Genomic DNA, 18,570 nt, shown 5'->3' with positions numbered 1-18,570 from the left:
CTAAACCCAGGGTTGTAGTTCAATCCTTGAGGGGGCCCCTTAGGGATCTGGGGCAAAAATCTGTCTGGGGATTGGTCCTGCTTTGAGCAGGGGGTTGGACTAGATACCTCCTGAGGTCCCTTCCAATCCTGATCTTCTATGATGGGTTTGGGGGAAAGGTTTCAAGACCAGATTATATTTATGTTTATACCTAATCTACCTACGTATCCAGCAAACAGAGCTGCATTACCCAAGTGATAGATTTTGTCTGGGGCTGGGTTACAAATCACTTGAATTCATGGAATAATGACATTTTTTATTCTTATTGACCAAGGACAACACCGGTGAGTGTTAATGAGGCTGTTAAGAATGTTGAGGACACAACACAGTTCATACGAATAAACATGGCTGTGGCATCATACTTTCTATTTTAGCAAGAGATACCACACTCTACAAACTGGAGGCCAATGTTAAGGGCATTGTCACTTGTTCATCCTGAAGTTGAATACAGGTTCTGAACAAGACCAGCAAGTGCTCACTATCTTTCTGCAAGAAACTCAACTGACTGGCTAGAAGCATGTGGTGCAACAGTGAAAGACTCAACAGTTGAAAAAGTGAAGAACTCTCTCACCACATTCAAAAAAATCACATGCATGGCTGATGAATGCACCAATGCAAATGGGCATCAAGTATTAAGTCATTGTGTACATTATCTTGATGTAAGTGGTAGACCAGTAAATGCATTTCTAGATGTTCAAGTTATAGAAGACACATGGGCTGCATCTGTGACAATCCACATCTTAGAAGAGTTAAATGCTTGTCAATTGGATCCCAAACAGATGGCTGTTTTTGCATTTGATGATGCTGCAAACTTCCCTAGAAGACATGGTGGAGTACAAGCTTTGATCAGAGAAAAGTGTAACCCTAATCTCTCCTATACACACGGCAGAGGCCATCTATTCCAACTAGTGCTAGTACGAGTTGCAGACTCTTCAAAAGACATTTAAAAAAGCTATAAATGTAATGTCCTATTCTTTTTTCAGTAAGAGTCCAAAAAGACTGAATATCTTGGAAAATATAGCAGACACACAGGGACTGAAGTTCAAATTAGTCCAACCTGGGAAAACCTTCTGGCTTTCTCATGAGCGATCCTGCCATTATTACTGGCTTTGGAAAGTATCTACCAAGATGGGATGGATCTAAGTAGTGAGGCTGGTGGATTACTTTTGCTACTACGTTCAGAGAAGACTATTGCCATTCTCTCTCTCTTGTAAGTCTACTGTTGAAACCACTTGGGTCATTAAACAATGCCATCCAGGCATCTGCTATAACAGTAGTAGATCTTTGTCCAGCAATAGAAGCTACATTTGGATCAATCAGAGAGCTGTCCATTGAAAAAGTACTGGAAGAAGCAAAGACTTCAGTCCCGAAGTTGACTAATGAAGGCATTTATATTGAATTCTTAAGTGAAGAGGACAAGAAGTGTTTAAGACTACTGAAAAAGTACACAGACTTGATTCTTAAAAATCGACAACAACTTCTAGACTCTACTCAACCTCTGTGTAGCTTTTACAGATCCCTGTCCTATAAAACACCTACAGTTGAGTGGAGTGAGGCACTTCCAGCAATGAGGCTGCCATGTGCTCAGGACAGAAAAGAGAATTTGAACACAGAGTGGAATATTATATGACCAATGAATGAAGAAATGACTTCAACTTCTTTTTTATTGGCACTAGTGGCTCGACCCGATCTCTGTGTTTTGTTTCCTGGGATGAAAGAAGTAGGAATTCATCTCTTGCTACTCCCAGTCGCAACAGCTACAGTTGAGCGTTCTTTTGCCTCATTGAATAGAATTTTGTGTTCTGAAAGAAGTCGCCTTCTCCCTGATCATGTGAATGAACTAATGAGCATATCAATTGAAGGAATGGAGGTACCGGACACATGAGAAGCCACCAAAGATGAACACACTGCATTCAAGAACTTCATTAACAGAGTTGTGTAAAATTATAACAAGAAGCATGTAGATGGTAGTGCTTCATAGAAGGCTTAAGTAGCCAACTTTAATTTGTGTGATGGTTTTAAATCATGAGTTAAATCTAATAAAATGGTCATGAAACATTTTTCAGTTTTTACTATAGTGCCATACAGCCCCCCTTCACCGTCACAGCCTCACGCCTCATTGGCCCTGACCCCCCCTGTAAATTTGAACACCCCCCCCTAATTTCAATTCCCGGGGAAAACATTGTCCTGGGGAAATTCTGCACCCTGCACATGCACAGAATTGATGTCCCTCGCAGGTTTCTTTGCTTCCCTGCAGAAAAATGACTTTGACAGGGAAGCAAAGGGAAGCCACAAGAGCGATCATGCGACCCTCCCCAGCAGTATGTTTCAGGTGCCCAGGGCAGCTGGCAGAGAGGTAAATCACTGTGGGGCAGGAGGCAGGACTGGGCAAGACCCGGCTGGTGGCTCCTACCCTGCTAGGCTGAGGAGGATGGGACTTTCTTCCCCTGCGCAGCATCCAGGGCCAGGTCAGACACACCCCCAGGTTTCTCTCTCAGTTGCAGGAAGCTCTGCAAACTCCCCCTCCCCACTTCCTGCGCCCATTGCTCCTCAGCTGCAGGGGGAGGGACTCCCGTACAGGGAGTTGCTCCCCCATCTGCCCAACCCCCATGCATCCAGACCCTCCTGCTGAGCCTCACCTCCCACCCTCAGAACCCCCCTGATGCACCCCCCTGCACCATCCCGATGAGCCACATGAACCCGGCTCCCCACCCCACTGAGCCCCAACCAGCTACCCCTGAATCCCCCCCAGCATCTGAGCCCCCCACATCCAGACCCCCCCTGCCAAGCTCTATCCCCCACACACTCAACCCCCCCCCCACTGAGCCCCAACCACCTTCCCCTGGATCCCCAGCAGTGTCCCATTACCGTTGCACCTAGAACCCCCCAATAAGCCCCTGTGCATCCAGATCCCCCCCCAGATTCCCCCAGTGAGCCGCCCACACCCAGATTGCCCCACACAACCCTCTCAACACACACCTGGATCCCCCAACATTAAGCCCTTCCACACTAGGAGCCTGCCTTGCTGAGCCTGCCAGCCCACACAGAGGGGCAGGGCCATAGGCTGTTTCTGGGGCAGGCCAGGTCCTTGTGCTGTGTCACGGTTGGATGCAGCCTCACCGCTGTGTGTGTGCCCCGGGGGGGGGGGGGTGCTGCACAGTGATCGCCCACCTCTGTGCAGCCCAGGGGCTTGTGCTCCCCAATGCAATGTTGGAGCCTCCACATTTCTTTGACAAATAAAATTTGCAGAATTTTAGAACACTGTGCACAGAATTGTAAATTTTTTGATGCAGAATGCCCTCAAGAGTACCATGTGTCCTTCCACTGCCCTATAGTCCAGACACGTATAAACTTCCAGCAAACTCCCTATAGACTTTAACATCTTCAGAAAGTAGAGATGCCTTCCTGCATCAACCCTATTTAAATAAACTTTAGTTCCTAAAAATAACCCCACTTAGATATCCATAAACATATCTGGTAAAAAGCAACCAAGTTTAAAGCAATTTTAATGAGGTCTAGCTCACACCCAAACCATTCCCCCCCCCCCCCAAAAATTATACTTAAAAAAAAAAAGAGCCTGCTGATGTTAGTCTGGAAATGAACACTTAATTTGCTAGGTGGAGGTAGAATGCACTGACACACTGGAAATTGTTAAGATGCAATCTAACAAAGTTTTTACTTACTGCACAGTAGACAGCACTGACAGCACTATTCAACCACAGATCCCAGAGGCAGTAATTTTCTCCATTTTCCAAACGGGGAAAACTGAACTGCAGAAAAGTTATGTGATTAGCAAGTGGCACACTAGGACCCCAGACTGTTTAGAGACTGTACAAACCCAGATTGTGCAAGTCCTGTCTATTACGTCAAACTTTTCCTCAGGGTTTCACTTCTTGTGAATTGGGAAGCTAACGTGGGACTTTTGACTGAATTTTGGATTATACTTGTACGTTTTTAGTATGTCCGCACTCCACAGGCACATTCTATCATTTAAAACAAAACCTAACCTGATTTTTAAGCATAAGTGTAGATATTTGTGTCGCATAATTGGTTTTTTTTTTTTTAAATAATACAAGGAACTACATAGCTAATTCATCCATATTTGGAAGCCAGCATCTAACACAGACACTCTATAGAACTGCCAACTGGTATCACTGGAATCCTGACTTCCTGGGCATCAGATAAAGGAGCACAGGAGCAGAAGTGAAACTGTGAGATGACCAGTATGCTGTGGACCACAGACATGCCTTTGGCATCTATAAATTACCTATACCTTGATTCTTGGTACCAGGATAATTTCTACTTCTTTGATCAATTCGGAAGGGCTATGAATTTATCAATGACTGGTAAGAATACAGTTTCTGTGTTGTTTTATTTTAATGAAATTAAAAGGGTGGGGATAGGACAAGAGAAAAAATGTAAAACAGAATGCAAGCACAAAAACCTGAAGAGGGAAAACACTTAAAAGGAGAGCACAGTAAGGGAGAGAGGAAAAAAAAAAGCACCCACACCCCAATCTATAAGGAAGGGGGAGTTCTATTACCTGTGTTATACAGGAGCTTAGACTAGATGATAACTATGGTCCCCCTCTCTCCTTGGTACATATGAAGTCATTCTCTAACAGATGAATTTTGAATTCTATTTTCTATAGGAAATAATGTGTGTAGAATGTAAATCACTCAAACACAGAATGCTTAATTATCAAACTTTAATAGATAAAGACTAATTTTACAGAATAAAACAATAGGATAACCAGTCAAGGTTATGCTTAAAAAAATCCAGCAGTGCAAATCTAAGACTAAATATTTGTCATCTCCCCCTCCTCCAAAATAGGTAATAGATTATTTTAAAATACCATAAATATGGTACTTACATATTCCATTTTATAATAATTCTGCAGTGAAAACTTAAACATGGTCTTTTTTTTTTTAAACATACAGAACCAAAGAATGAATTGCCTAGAATATGGGTAAGACATAGTAAACTTCTTTGAGCCACACAAAGGAAATCTTTTGCTGGAAGGTAAAATGACCATGTGTTCTACATATGACTTGCTACAGCGATCCTGGCTTCCCTCAAGTATAATAAAAGTGATCCTGACAATAAACATAATAAAGAATCAACTCCTATCAGGCAGTGAAAGTCTAGAGTACGAATCTCCAAATGAAACAGGTGCCTTGGGAAAGCATAGTGACAGAGACAGACAGAGAGGAGTAAACAGTGAAAGGAGAATTTGAAAGCAAAACTTGTAGCACTGAGTTGGCACACCAACCAACTGGATCACAGAGTACAGAGCATGTGCTCTGAGGAGAACATGCCAGTGCCCGGATAGTTGCATCAGCAGTTATTCTGAGGTAAAGCTGGAGTCTGGTAAAAGAGAAAAAGGAAGAAAACCCCACCAAAATATGGCACCTTTGATATAAATGGCATTGCAAATGAACTTTTTATCTTTGGCCCTTATCATATGAAATGGTGGATACAATGTGTGGAAACAGCTACATAATTTATCAGGTTGTATGCATGTGCTACAAGTTAGAGTATTGCAGGTTATCAGTTTCTTAACTGATCCATCCCCTGAACCACTTTTTCTCTTGTGACTTTGCCCAACTAACCACCACAAGAGCATCCTTATCCTAGCTAGTAATACACTATCTTTGAGATGTACTTACTGGTGCTAAGAAAAATGCATGATTTACTTTAAGGTTGAACTTAACATGGGAAACCTACAGGTATTAAAAATTCTTCATACAAAAATGACTGAGCATAAGAGTTGATGTAGTTGATATTTGTGCCTAGCAAAAATTTAAAAACATTTATTGTACTGATTTGCAAATACTATCAGGAAGGCGTTTACACTTGGGATGTAGAGAGTTATGGAGTGAATACTATAATCTAAACAAGCAGAGATAAATGAGAAATCCAGGCAAGGAAAGATCAAAAGTAATACAGTGAAGGGCTTGTACTACATCAGTAAGGGTAGCACCAGCTCCAGCACCGTGAGGTGTTCGACTTCAGTGAGGCTCCTCACTTCCATGGGTTGGTGCTAGTGTACTTCAAAGAAGTATGGCACCTAGAATAGCTAAAATGGATACTTTGGCCATACAACATATGAAAAGCATCTAGGATCTGTGTGCATGGAAATACTTTCCTCCTCATTCCCACCAAAAATATCCTCACTTGCATTCCAAATACTTTCACTGCTTGCCAGTAACCATAAAAGTGGGGCAAAGCACCTACGCTACTACTTAATTATGGGGTGCTATATCCCATTTAATTGGGAATTACATTCTTTTAGAATAGGGAACAGAACCCCCTATTAAAGGGTGTAATGTGAAAATAACTGAAGGAACTCAACTTCTGTATTGTTCATAAGCATAATTAAGAATTATTGCAAACTCACTACAGAAGGACTATACGAATGATCTTTAACAATCTTATTCAGCCAGTCTAGAAATATATATTTTATTAGTACTTTACCTCTAACACTTATTTTGTAATAAATTATTTTATTACTTAAGGATATACCAATGTACTCTTTACTCCGTCACTGCCCATGTGCTCCTTGGGCTCTTAGGACCAATGGATAACCTGGATCCAACAAGGAATTTCCCATGGTTACATAAGGAGAATTCAGTGTAAAGACACAGAGTAGCCAATGGCTCTTGAACTTGGACTCTGCAGCCTGTAGAACGTATGCTGAAGTTATTGTGTATTTCTAAGTTTTTATGAACAAAGTTAACTATGGCTATGTCTACACTAAAGACCTTACAGCGGCACTGTTGTACCGATACAGCAGCGCTGCTATAAGGTCTCCTGTGTAGCCGCTCTATGCCAACGGAGAGCGCTCTCCTGCCGGCACAATTAAACCACCCCGAACGAGCGGTGGTAGCTATGTCAGTGGGATAGCGTCTCCCACCGACACAGCGCAGTGCACACCAGCACTTCTGTCCATGTAATTTGTGTCGGTCGGGGGTGTATTTTTTCAGGCCCCTGACTGACAAAAGTTTTACCGAAAAAAGTGCCAGTGTAGACATAGCCTAAGTTACTTTTTTAGGTAATACCAGAAGACACAAAGCTTCATGTCACTCCAAATAGTGTTGAGATAACTTGAAGGAGCACTGTCAACTTTAAAATTAATATTTCAGGTTGAATTTAAGAAACTTTCATAAAACCCCAAACCAATAAACATAGCCAAAAAACCCAAAGCCAACAATGAAAACAGGTTAGACACATCTCCCCTTGCTGTGTTGTAACCCAAACAACTGTCCTTAGAATCTGAAAGTAAAATTGGGTGAACAAAAACTAAACAGATTTCATGTTCTAAATCAGATGATGGTAAAAAGGAAACAAGGAACATAAACAGGGACAAGTACATTTGAATTTAATATTTTTCTTCATTTGTAATAATATAAAATGTTTGTAACACAAGTAAAGATCTAGAATATTTTAACTGACAGTGTCCTTTTAAATATCAGTGATCTATTTTACCAGGCACAGGATGTAGAATCAATAAAGGCCTCAGGGAAGGAGCAAACAGGAACATGAAATGTTACACTGGATTCCGTGCCCTTACTCTCTTGGAAGTGGTGAGGTCGCGTGTGCACACTACCACAGAACTACAAGCACTGGTGGTAGTGTGCGCTCAGCCACATTATTGAGTGTGAACACTGAGTTCACTGGAGTGTTTAGAAGGAGTTGCAAAACAGGACAGAATGCACTGGGGCCTTTCAAATGAGAAGTCAATGAAAGCACAGGAAAGGGAACTCAAGTGGGTTTATGGACAAGTTCAGGGGTAAGTGAGGCAGCGTGTGCAAGCTGATAGTCGCTGAATCAGCAAGGCTGGGTGAGGGTGTAGGTGAATGAGTATGAGGGACAGAAAATGCTACATGTGTGTCACTGCCTCTTGCTGTGCACTGATGTAGAGTGTGGTTGTGTCTACTGTAGGTACAGCACATACACCTTCCTTCATATACTGCACTTTTAGCCTTAATACTAAAATTGGACATTAGAAAATAAAAAGCATGATATCTGCATTTAAGTTTTACATATTGCTCAAAGGTAATGGAACTGACAGCAACTCTATTACCAGAATTAATGTACTTGCTAAGAACTTTCAGAGGTTGTCCTAGGAAACTGACATTGTACTACTTCAAAACTATCCCTGTTATAATGTATATATTATATGGCAAGATACATTAGTACCAGTTTTCATATGAAAAGGAAGTATCTCAAGCTACAAGTGTAACATGCATGTGACCAATTTATAAACAAGGGGAGAAGAACACCTTTAACACCGATTTATACTGCAGGGATGTTCAAACTGGAAAGACAAATCAGAACCAAAATTACGTTGCCACCAATAGTCTACAGGCAGACAGAGAACCTTAATCCAAATTGACTTTCAACCACCATATTTGAAAAAAAAAAAAGCCATCACCATAACTGACCCCCTCCCCATCTATTTTTATAAAAATACTCATTCAGGAATTTGTATCTGCTGAGTTTCAACATGGTTATTTCAAATAAAATGAAATATAGACAAGGAATATGTTAAATTTAGCCTTTGCTAGAGAGGGATGTTTCCCTACCAATTTCACAAAATTTTGAACTACGCGTATCAAACAATACTAAGAAGTGTACAGTGTTTTTTTTTTAAAAAACAGGAGATAAAAATCAGAACAGTGATCTGTTATATGCAGGTTAAACGGATAGCAGGACTGATTCAGCCTTGCTGTGCAATACAATCCGTTAAGGGTGTGAACCTTTCCAGGACTGAAAGGGTCCACTCAGAAAACCTGAGATAAATGGCACTTTAACTTAACTGCTAAGTTGACAGGCAAAATATCATGAGCCACAGATGAGGGACATTACTTCAGAAAGAACTAGAGGAAAGGACTAGAATAATTTGTTGGAAACTTGAGGAAAGAAAAGCTGAAATGGAGCCTTACCATCTTTACCCTTTAAAGATAAAGGTCAGTGGTTGGGTGCATATACAAAACTTCGTAAGACTCACTGAACTATATTACTAGGACTTTTCAAACCCAGATCACAAAGGACTGACTATTCTACCTATTTATGCAGTATCCAAATCAAGTGGCATCTTGGCCAGCTTATCCCAACAATTAATAGGAAGGTCTCTTTGGTTCACTTCCTTTAGCATCATCTTTGTTACAATTGCAGTGCACTGACTCCAGGAGTCCTTTGCAGAGTGCAGATTGAAAAATCAATACTAACTCAGCCAACTAGGTCAGTGTTACAACTTTGCTGCAATAGGATTTTGGACCCCAACATAAAAGGTAAAGAAGATGCTCATAGAAACAGAATCCCCCTGAAAGAGACAAAGGGACAGAGCTATGCAAGCAACGAAGAATGACAAATTGCATGAAATGGGATAGAAGCAGCACCAAGCCATCTTGGCTACAGAAAGTCTACAGTGGTATCTTCCTGCTCCCAATATGCAACATTGCAAGCATCATCCCAGAGCTGCTGGTATAAAAACAAACAAACAGAGGAACTGGGCATCTTTGGGTTTAAAAAAAAAGTTAAAATGTTGCTACTAAAAGAAGTGAAACCTGAAATAAAAGGGCCAGTGTAATATGGCTTACTAAACCCCAATTTTGCATACTGTTTAAAAAATTTTTTAAAAACTGTTTTCAAACTCTCAATCACAACCAAATAACTAAATTAAGTCTGTTTGTAACTGAAGAATTATGAAAATATTTGTCTTTTGTTCAAATCAAGTAAAAAAATCTTCAACAATACATTGTAATATTTTCTTCTGAAAACTAAATTGGAAGATCTACTCTCAGCAGATTTAAGTGTATTACACACAATGTTTTATGAATTGAGATTTATTGATTTCCATTGTATTTACTTTAAATATGATTGAAGCTGACTGCAGAAAAGGGATGCTGAAATTTTTAAGTTAAAAGTAAACTAATGGTGAAAGAACATCACCTCTGGCTTCCGTCAATGCCTCGTTATATCATATTTTATTAATAAAGTTCCAGGACTGTCAAATCCAGGGATGTCGGAGGCCTCTCCCAGCAGTGTCCTTTGTTTTGTGTCAGTCTCCTGTGCCAGAGGTGAGCGTGCTTTCAAAAATACTGCCATTTGCCCAGGACTGTGTCTTTGATTGCATCAACATATTGAGTAGGGACCCAGTAGACCCAGTAGTAAGATGCTTCCGTAGGGCCCAGTTGAAATGCCTGCAAAATTAAAAGGACAACAGGTAGCATTTACAGATTGGAAACAAACCGAACAAATGGTGTCAGACAATCTGGATGGACAATTCATTTACTCTACTGCAACTACTGCCTCCTCCAAATGCCCCTACCTCATACTCAGAGCAGAATCTGCAGCACAACTCCTAGAAAAAAATCTAAGCCAGTTAACTCAGTGCACAGGGCTGAGGCAGATGGCTGCATTGTAGCAGCTGAAGTTTCAGCAAGTATTTTGTATTTAAATGTTAAATACCAGTATCTATTTATTATGACTGATGTAAATAGGAGAGAGAACTAGGAAGTGGCAACAGTCTCTAGCCTTGTGGTTTGAGCAATAGTTTATGCCCTAATCTGAAGCCGCTGCTCTTCCATCTGAGTGATCACAAATGGAACGTTTGGAAAAGGCATGGAACAGCTTCCTCTTGCAGATAATTTTTTGCTCATGGCATTTTCCCCTTTCCTCTCACAAAGAAAGAAGTAGAATTTCTGTCTAAGAAACTTATCTCAACATTACGAAGTTTAGTTACAGTGATATTCTTTAAAAGAAAAGCCTGAACTGGAAAAAAAGGAACTCTTGGACTTTAAAAAGCCCCATAGCAGAATCAACATTACCCTTGCCTGATATGTATCCCTTTCCTAAACACATTACCAACCTTTCAGAGATTCAATACATTAAAATGGACGGTGGGAAAATTCTTTACCTCCATTGAGGCAAGTAGAGAAGATGAATGCAACAGGAATTAATACAGAACCAGATATGGGGAAGTACACCGCTACCTCGATATAACGCGACCCGAGATAACACGAATTCGGATATAACGCGGTAAAGCAGTGCTCCGGGGGGGCGGGGCTGCGCACTCCGGTGGATCAAAGCAAGTTCGATATAACGCAGTAAGATTTTTTTGGCTCCCGAGGACAGTGTTATATCGGAGTAGAGGTGTAATACCAACAGTAACCTACCAAGAGCTAAGCTCTTTTCTGACAAAGGAACACCACCACAAAGTGTTTATTTTGAGAAAATGATCAGGTGGAAGTTCACTCTAGGACTACTAACTTTCTCCTACTGTAACCGTCAGTTAAGTTCTTACTGAGCTAAAGATTGTTCTGGCAGGGTTTTTTAGTGGAAAGTAATGCTGAAGATGTGGAATTCTTACTGGCCCCAATGTTAGGGACATAAGTGTTGTTACAAAGGAAGCAACTGAAAAGACAAATGTTAAATATGCATAAAATCAGATTACGGCCATGTTTTCAGAAGAGTGCAGCATCCAATCTGCACACAAGCTGAGCTCTTCTGAAAGTCTGTCCCCAACTATAATGATACACCATTTTAGGAAATACTCCAAATGTAAACATTTCTGACAGTGGCTGTGCTGTCATTTCAAGGCATAGGATTTTCAATTGTTTTAAAGCTTGGGTACAAACGGTTCAGTATCGCGAAGTCATCGCAAGCATTCAGCTCATATTGCTTAGAATATTTACTCGGGAATAGCAGACAGTATTGAAGGCTAAAGCCTTTCAGAAGTATTTAAAACCTTCAAGGCTGTCAGCCTTGGCCTTTTTCTAACTTAAACCTCTTGTTCAATGTATTAGCATGGAGTTATTAGTCCATTATTACTTAAGCAGAGGAATTACTTACCATCATGTGATAATCCTCATGTCCTTCAATAGGTTCATTCACCACATTTTTAATGGACCCCATGGGTATTTTTTCTGTTCTCTCTACATTAAAATGGATAAAAATAATGTTTGATCTATCAGCAGTGCTTTGCTACAGTGCTTCATATTGACTTCAGACACCATCTCTCACACTCCTGCTGGACGAGGGACAGGGGGTAGCAGCATACAAGCAATTCAAAGTAAACCCAGTCCCTGCCACCTAAACTTCGATGACTCATATTGTGCCAGATAGCCCCTCTAAATACCAGACAATCTAATTTTCTTCAACCAACCAATATAGGATTCTGATCCTGCAAACACTTATGCATGTGCTTAGCTTTACTACTGTGAGCAGTTGAATTAAAATTGCTAGGACTCAACCGTAAAGTGAAGCACGTACATATACGTATGTGGGATCAGGGTCTAAGAGTGTAAAACAATTACCGTATATACCTGACCATAAGCCGGTTCATTTATAAGCCGACCCCCCCAAGGTGGATAAGTAAATATGGAAAATTTTTATGACCCATTCATAAACCGACCCTCTAATTCGGGGGTCAGCAAACTTTGGCTCCTGGGCCATCAGGATAAGCCACTGGTGGGCCAAGATGGTTTGTTTACCTCGAGCATCTGCAGGCACAGGGGTAAACCTAAGTAAACAAAGTGTCCCGGTGCGCCAGCTGCTTACCCTGACAGGCCAGGACAGCAACTGTGGGGAAATTTTGGGGTGGGGAAGCTGGGAGTCAGGGGAGTAACCCCTGTGACCACCCCCATATGACCCCACCCCTAACCTGGGACCCCCACACTCTCCCCATCCCATCCCTTCCCACCTTATCTGGGAAGGGCCAGGGGAGGATGTCTCTGGCCTGGCTGGAGCTGCTCCGGCAGGCTGGGCAGCATGGCCGCAGCCTGCTCCAGTGGACCAGACCAGGCGGCGGGCCGCAGCATGTTCCAGCAGGCTGGGCTGGGCGGCACGGCCGCAGCGTGCTCCGACGGGCCGAATGGCGTGGCCACAGCCTGCTCTGGGATGTGGGGCCAAGTGGCGGAGCTGCAGCTGCTTCTGAGGCTGGGGGGAGAGCAGCATGGCCAGAAGTGGAGAGACTCTGCCCCTGCCTCTTCCCTTCTGTCTCTGCTGCCTCTCCTTGCTCTCTCTGTTGGGGGGAGGGGCTGTGTCCCACCTCTCCCTCTCTATCCCCGTTCATAAGCCGACCCCCTTCTCTGGTGCTTCCCTTTTTTACTACAAAAATTCAGCTTATGAACGGTATATACGGTAACTCTTTTCATCCTTCCAATTTCTGCAGAATTGAGCTATGAAAAAGTGTACAACTCTCCATCAAGGTCTAGTCCTGTCTCCAGCACAAGACTGCATTTAGTGGTTATTATAAAGGTATTAAAATGATAGGAAGGGAAATATTCATGGGAGTATAGAAGGGAGAGAAAATACAAGAGATATTGAATAAATGACTATGATAACATTACAAAATAATGGATTAGGTAGTTAGCTGTGACCAAGAGGAATTACTAAAGCATAGGACTCACGATGGATTTCTTATCTATGACGTATGTCCTCACTTCTTCCTTTAGACTTTTAACTAAAATCTTTCCTTTTAACTCCTACTTCCATCACCCATGTCAGTCTGACACTCTAAGTTCATCTTCTTGAGAACAGGACATAGATAAAAACAAGCTCTAATTATAGAAGATAAGCCAAGCAATGCACACTTTAAATGAAGAGCACCCTTTGAAGTGCAATGCAGAAAGCAGCAACTGCTCGGAAAAGATACATAAGGAAATGCAGCAGCACAGAGGCACTTTGTTTTTACACCATAGAGAAGACAAAAATGTAAACCAACATTCTCCATTTTAATGCAATAATTACCCTGGCCCTATGGCTGTCACAGACTAATTCCAATCAAATTGATGGGAGGATGATCATTTACTGAGCAAATTACTTGGCACTTATTCTGCATCCTCCAAACATTAACTGATTACTTCTCATAACATCTCTGAAATTGACAGGTCAGTGAGGCACAGCCAGGGGAAGCTGCTTGCCCTAGGATCAAAAGGTGCTTTAGAAATATTAATCCTCAAAATCTGTAGCAGAGGGAAAGGTAAGTAATTATTCAAACACTAATTAGCCAATAGAGCACACCTATCAATAATGAAATGGAGAGCAACTCTGAATTGACTGCACCAACACCCAGCCCATGCTGTAATAGGACTAGTTCTCCATCAATCATTTAGCCCAACAAAAATGAAATCACCGTACTGAGTGTTGCCACAGGATTGGTGCCACAAATTCATAGATTTTAAGTCCATAAGAGACCATTATGGTAATCTAGTCCGACTTCCTGGAAATCACAGGCCCACAGAACCCAGACAGTGGTTTCTGCTAGGCCTTGGAAGAAGACCTGTGCTGTATGGGAGCTAATGTTTGCAAATCTCAATATAAGTATTAATTATTATTACCTTGCAGCAGGAAATTGTTATCCAAGCTAGCATAACAGTCCAGCTAAGCTCTCTTACTCAGACAACAAGTTCCCCCTATTCCTCTCCCCAATCTTTGCAGCATCATCCCATTCTGGCCAAGGGGAGCAAGGCATGGGTTCCTTTAGTTATCTGGAGGCAAAGGGGTTATTTGAGAGTGATGTCCTCCGCATACTGTGCTACCTCCACAGCACTTTCAGCTTCTGCTGGCCTGTCTTCAAGATTGTAAATTGAATTCCCTGCAGTGGCACATGCTGTCTTCTCTAAACTAGATTGCAATTGCACAGCCCTGAAACAAGTCACCCAACTCATTTCAGTTCCTAGAACAGATAATGAGAGTGGTGCCAGTATTCCTAGCAGTATTCCAGCTCTGAGAGAGACTCTCTGTGGCCTTAGATAAGTCACTGAGCCTCCCTGTGCTGTGGGGATTAAATGACTTATGCAGTGCTCTGAAGATAAGAAATGTTATGAATGCTAAGTATTATAATCCACAATTGAGAGTTATGGCTAAGAATAAGATTATGTCCCAGAGGTCATGGATCTCCCAGGCACCAGCCCTGGAGCTCCGAGCTGCTGCGGGTGGAAGGGGACCCCGGAGCAACGAGCTCCCGTGGGTGGTGGGTGCTGCCCCCCTCATCCGTGACTTTTACTAAAAATAACCATGATGAAATCTTAACCTTATTTATGGCATAGTAAAACAAATAAACTCAAGCTTTCCAAGTACAGATACATAAAATATTTTGTAATATTCAGCCACCTGAAGAAAGCCTATCTGGGAAAGAAACAGAGTGAACATTTGATTTTGAATGATTAATATAAAAAGAGCAGGAGCTATTCCTTTAATAAAGTTTATTCTTGACTGAAACTGGTCTTTATGATGGGACTGCGAACAATGGCATGTACCCGATATGCGACTGCTAGCAGCAAATATCGCGAACGGCGGGAGACATAATGCTAGATGGGGAAGGCTCCGAGTTACAACAGAGAATTCTTTCGCAGATGTCTGGCTGGTGGGTCTTGCTCAGGGTCTAACTGATTGCCATATTTGGGGTCAGGAAGGAATTTTCCCCCAGGTCAAATTGGCAGAGACCCCGAGGTTTTTTCTCCTTCCTCTGCAGTGTGGGGGACGGATCACTTGCAGGTTTGAACAAATGTAAATGGTGGATTCTCCATAATTTGAATTTTTTAAATCATGATTTGAGGACTTTAGTAACTCAGCCAGAAGTGATGGGTTTATTACAGCAGTGGGTGGGTGAGGTTCTGTGACCTGCGATGTGCAGGAGGTCAGACTAGATGACCATAATGGCCTCTTCTGACCTTAAAATCTGAGTCTAGTCTGTACATACACAACTAGTCAATACCTGGAGTAATAGTCTTAGTCACTTACCTTTAGTGCCTATCCACAGCTGATCTTGCTCTAGTTTAAAGGTCAGCCTCACTTTCCCCCCTGTTTTGTTGTACATGCCGGATAAGGGCACTGTCGGCAGGCGCTCCTAAAAATACGCAATACGAAAAGTGAAAATGCAAGACTTAAAATGTACAAGAAAAAGTGGTAGAGTACTAAGATAGCAGGGGGAAACAAATCTGGAAAAAGTCTCAGGGAGCATGAACAATGGGCTGGTAGTGTATTTCCTGATCAGGACAGTGGTCCAAGTGGTTATTTAACTTACCTGAACACCCTTAACAGAAGGCATCACGTCTTCAGGTTTTCCTTTATCCAATACTTTTCTGTGTTGCTGTAACGAAAACCAGAAATTAGATTACTGAAACGGGACACAAAGCTTTTAATTTAACCCCTGACCACTTCCTGAAATACTGTGCAATAGCTCTATGTAACATTTTTTTAAAATAGGGTAAGTCATTTATCAAACAGAAACTGGTTAGTTTTAAAAGTCAACAGGGTTTTTTTTAAATGACTGTCTAAAGAAATACCGTGAGAATCAAAACCCAAAGAAGATGCAAAAAAGGAAAAAAAGTCTTCTATTGTGTGCAGAAGCCAGGCACAAGTTTAATATCACAGAGGAGTTATCCCTTAGCAAGACAATTGTAATAATCAGGTGTTATGTTCAATGACTGTCAAATACTTTATTAAATCTAGGGATTGTAACACAGAAACAAAACCAGAATAAATTAGAGCACTAGTACTAACAAAACACATGCTGGCAACTGACAAGTTTGCGGAGTACCTTTGAACAATGATGAAATGTACAGTAAATGTGAACTATGATAGATTATAAAAAGACAAAAGCATATTTCATAAAAGAGTTGCAAACCAACAGTGAACATTAACTTTGAATGGAATTTGTTGCTGATGAAAAATATGTAGCTGAAAACAACTAGAATTAAAAGCCCTTTATTCAGCCCTACCACAGATGCAGCACAGCCAGGAGAGCATGCTTTCTTACACTGTCGCTGAACTTCCTTATGGGGGGAAAAACACCTTTAGATATGAGAGGAGTTCAGTGTTCTCTGGGCTGATGAAGCAGCCAAAAAAGGGACCAACTATGAAGGTGGTTTGGGAGACATAGAAACTAGACTGCTAGGAATGGGACTAAGATCATTAAGTTGTTTCACATTAGTGACTGAACAGCCACCAATTTTTGCTCACCTGACCTAAAAGAGTAGACTAAAAATGGAATATGAAGCCTGTCTCTTGGGAATCCTTGCTACTAACATTTGTCTTACTGAGTTGCTGAGCTCCATAAGTCACCAGTGCAACACTGTCCTTGCGAATCCAGGGCTTCCACTGGACTAGATAGATACCAATATGTTCTGTTAGAACTCATCTAGGCTGGCCCCTTCTTGTAATAATGATTGTAAGTAAGAAATAGTCTACGTCAGAGTGGACTAGAACCCAAGGGTTAGAACACAACGTTACACAAGAACTGTACGAGCCCAGATTTCCTTGTCCCAGGCCAACAGTTACTGAGACATCACTTACCTTTTGTCTACAAAGAGGCTCTTTTTTATTTTCTTCAGATTTCACCTCTTGTTGAGCAGCTTCTTTGGGAGTATTTACTGCTAGCACATCATTGATAGTTGAACCAACAACCATTATTTTTGCACCATTTGTTACTTTGATTTCCCGTAATGTTTTCTCCTCTGGTAGAAGTCCTTTAAACATGACTTTCTGCATAGTGGGTGGAAGGCCTAAGAGGCAAGAATTAAAGGGCATTTTAAACCCCCATGAGTATATTTGTGGTCAGAAGAGAACCAAACTTATGTGGCAAGTAGTTATGTCTGCATGCTGCACACGCTACACTTTACCTGTGAGTGAGTGGATTTTCTCTTTCAGATCAGCCCCTGTGCTGTCAAGCGGGAACTTCACATCATATTTATTTTTGTTCCAAATGATTTTTAATTCTACTAGTTCCTTCCCAGTCTCGGAATCCCCACCGTTGCTGACTGAAGCCTGTGAAATGTCGGAATCCTCGTGCAGTTGGTCCATTTCCAGGGCTTTTCCAGCCGCGGAGGAATTGCTTTCCCCAGCATCTCCACAGCAGAGCTCCAGTTTCTGAGCTTCTGTTTCCATACCAGGTTCATCAACTTCTAAGGAGACAAACAGACCCAGACAAGCCCAGAGGGAGGCACGTTGGGCGATTAACGCTGCCGAGGGCTCCCGCCGGCGGCTCCGCTCTCCCCCGTCCCCTGGCCCTGGCCCTAAGGCAGCCGCTTCGCTCCGCTACGCAGCCTCTGCTCCCGCTGCCCTCCAGCCAGGAACCAGGCCCGGGCTCTCGGGGAGGGACACGCCGCCCCGCAGCTGCCCGGGAGACTCGGACACCCCTTCCCGGGGCGGGGGGCAGCTGCCAGGGCTCCCCCCGCTCCCGGGCTGCGCCTTCCCTCCCGGGGCCCTGTCCTCCCACGGCAGGCTCTGGGGCAGCCCTCCGACCCCGGCACCAGGCCCCGTCCCACCACGAACCCTGCCCCGGCTGCCACCAGCGCTCACCCTCAGCGGAGGCAGAGGCGGCAGCCATGATGATTGTGTACAATCCGCCCGCGGGGGGTGCTGGGAAACGCCGTGCGCTGGGATTGGCCCCCACCGGCCCCCGTACGCCAAGGATTGGCCCCTGCTGGCCCCCGTACCCCGCCTCCACCACCAGAGGCGGCTAGGCTCGAGCCCGGTCCCGTGGCGGGCTGGGCCCGCTCCCCTCGGCTCCAGCGCGCG

At 42.8% G+C, this 18,570-nt stretch overlaps 1 protein-coding gene across 1 annotated transcript; it reads right to left on the bottom strand.

Moving 5' to 3' along the window:
* Positions 1–4,730: 4,730 nt before the first annotated feature.
* On the bottom strand, positions 4,731–18,486 carry UBFD1 (ubiquitin family domain containing 1). Its single transcript, XM_034783122.1, has 7 exons — positions 18,352–18,486; positions 17,673–17,954; positions 17,347–17,555; positions 16,076–16,141; positions 15,793–15,898; positions 11,899–11,981; positions 4,731–10,247 (listed from the first exon to the last, which is right to left on the bottom strand). The coding sequence occupies exons 1-7, from the start codon at positions 18,377–18,379 to the stop codon at positions 10,137–10,139; spliced, it is 885 nt and encodes a 294-aa protein (XP_034639013.1). The 5' UTR covers positions 18,380–18,486; the 3' UTR covers positions 4,731–10,136.
* Between the last annotated feature and the right edge of the window lie 84 nt (positions 18,487–18,570).

This window comes from Trachemys scripta, chromosome 10 (assembly GCF_013100865.1).
Source record: "Trachemys scripta elegans isolate TJP31775 chromosome 10, CAS_Tse_1.0, whole genome shotgun sequence".
Lineage (NCBI taxonomy): Eukaryota > Metazoa > Chordata > Testudines > Emydidae > Trachemys > Trachemys scripta.
This window is presented reverse-complemented; position numbering and strand designations above follow the sequence as displayed.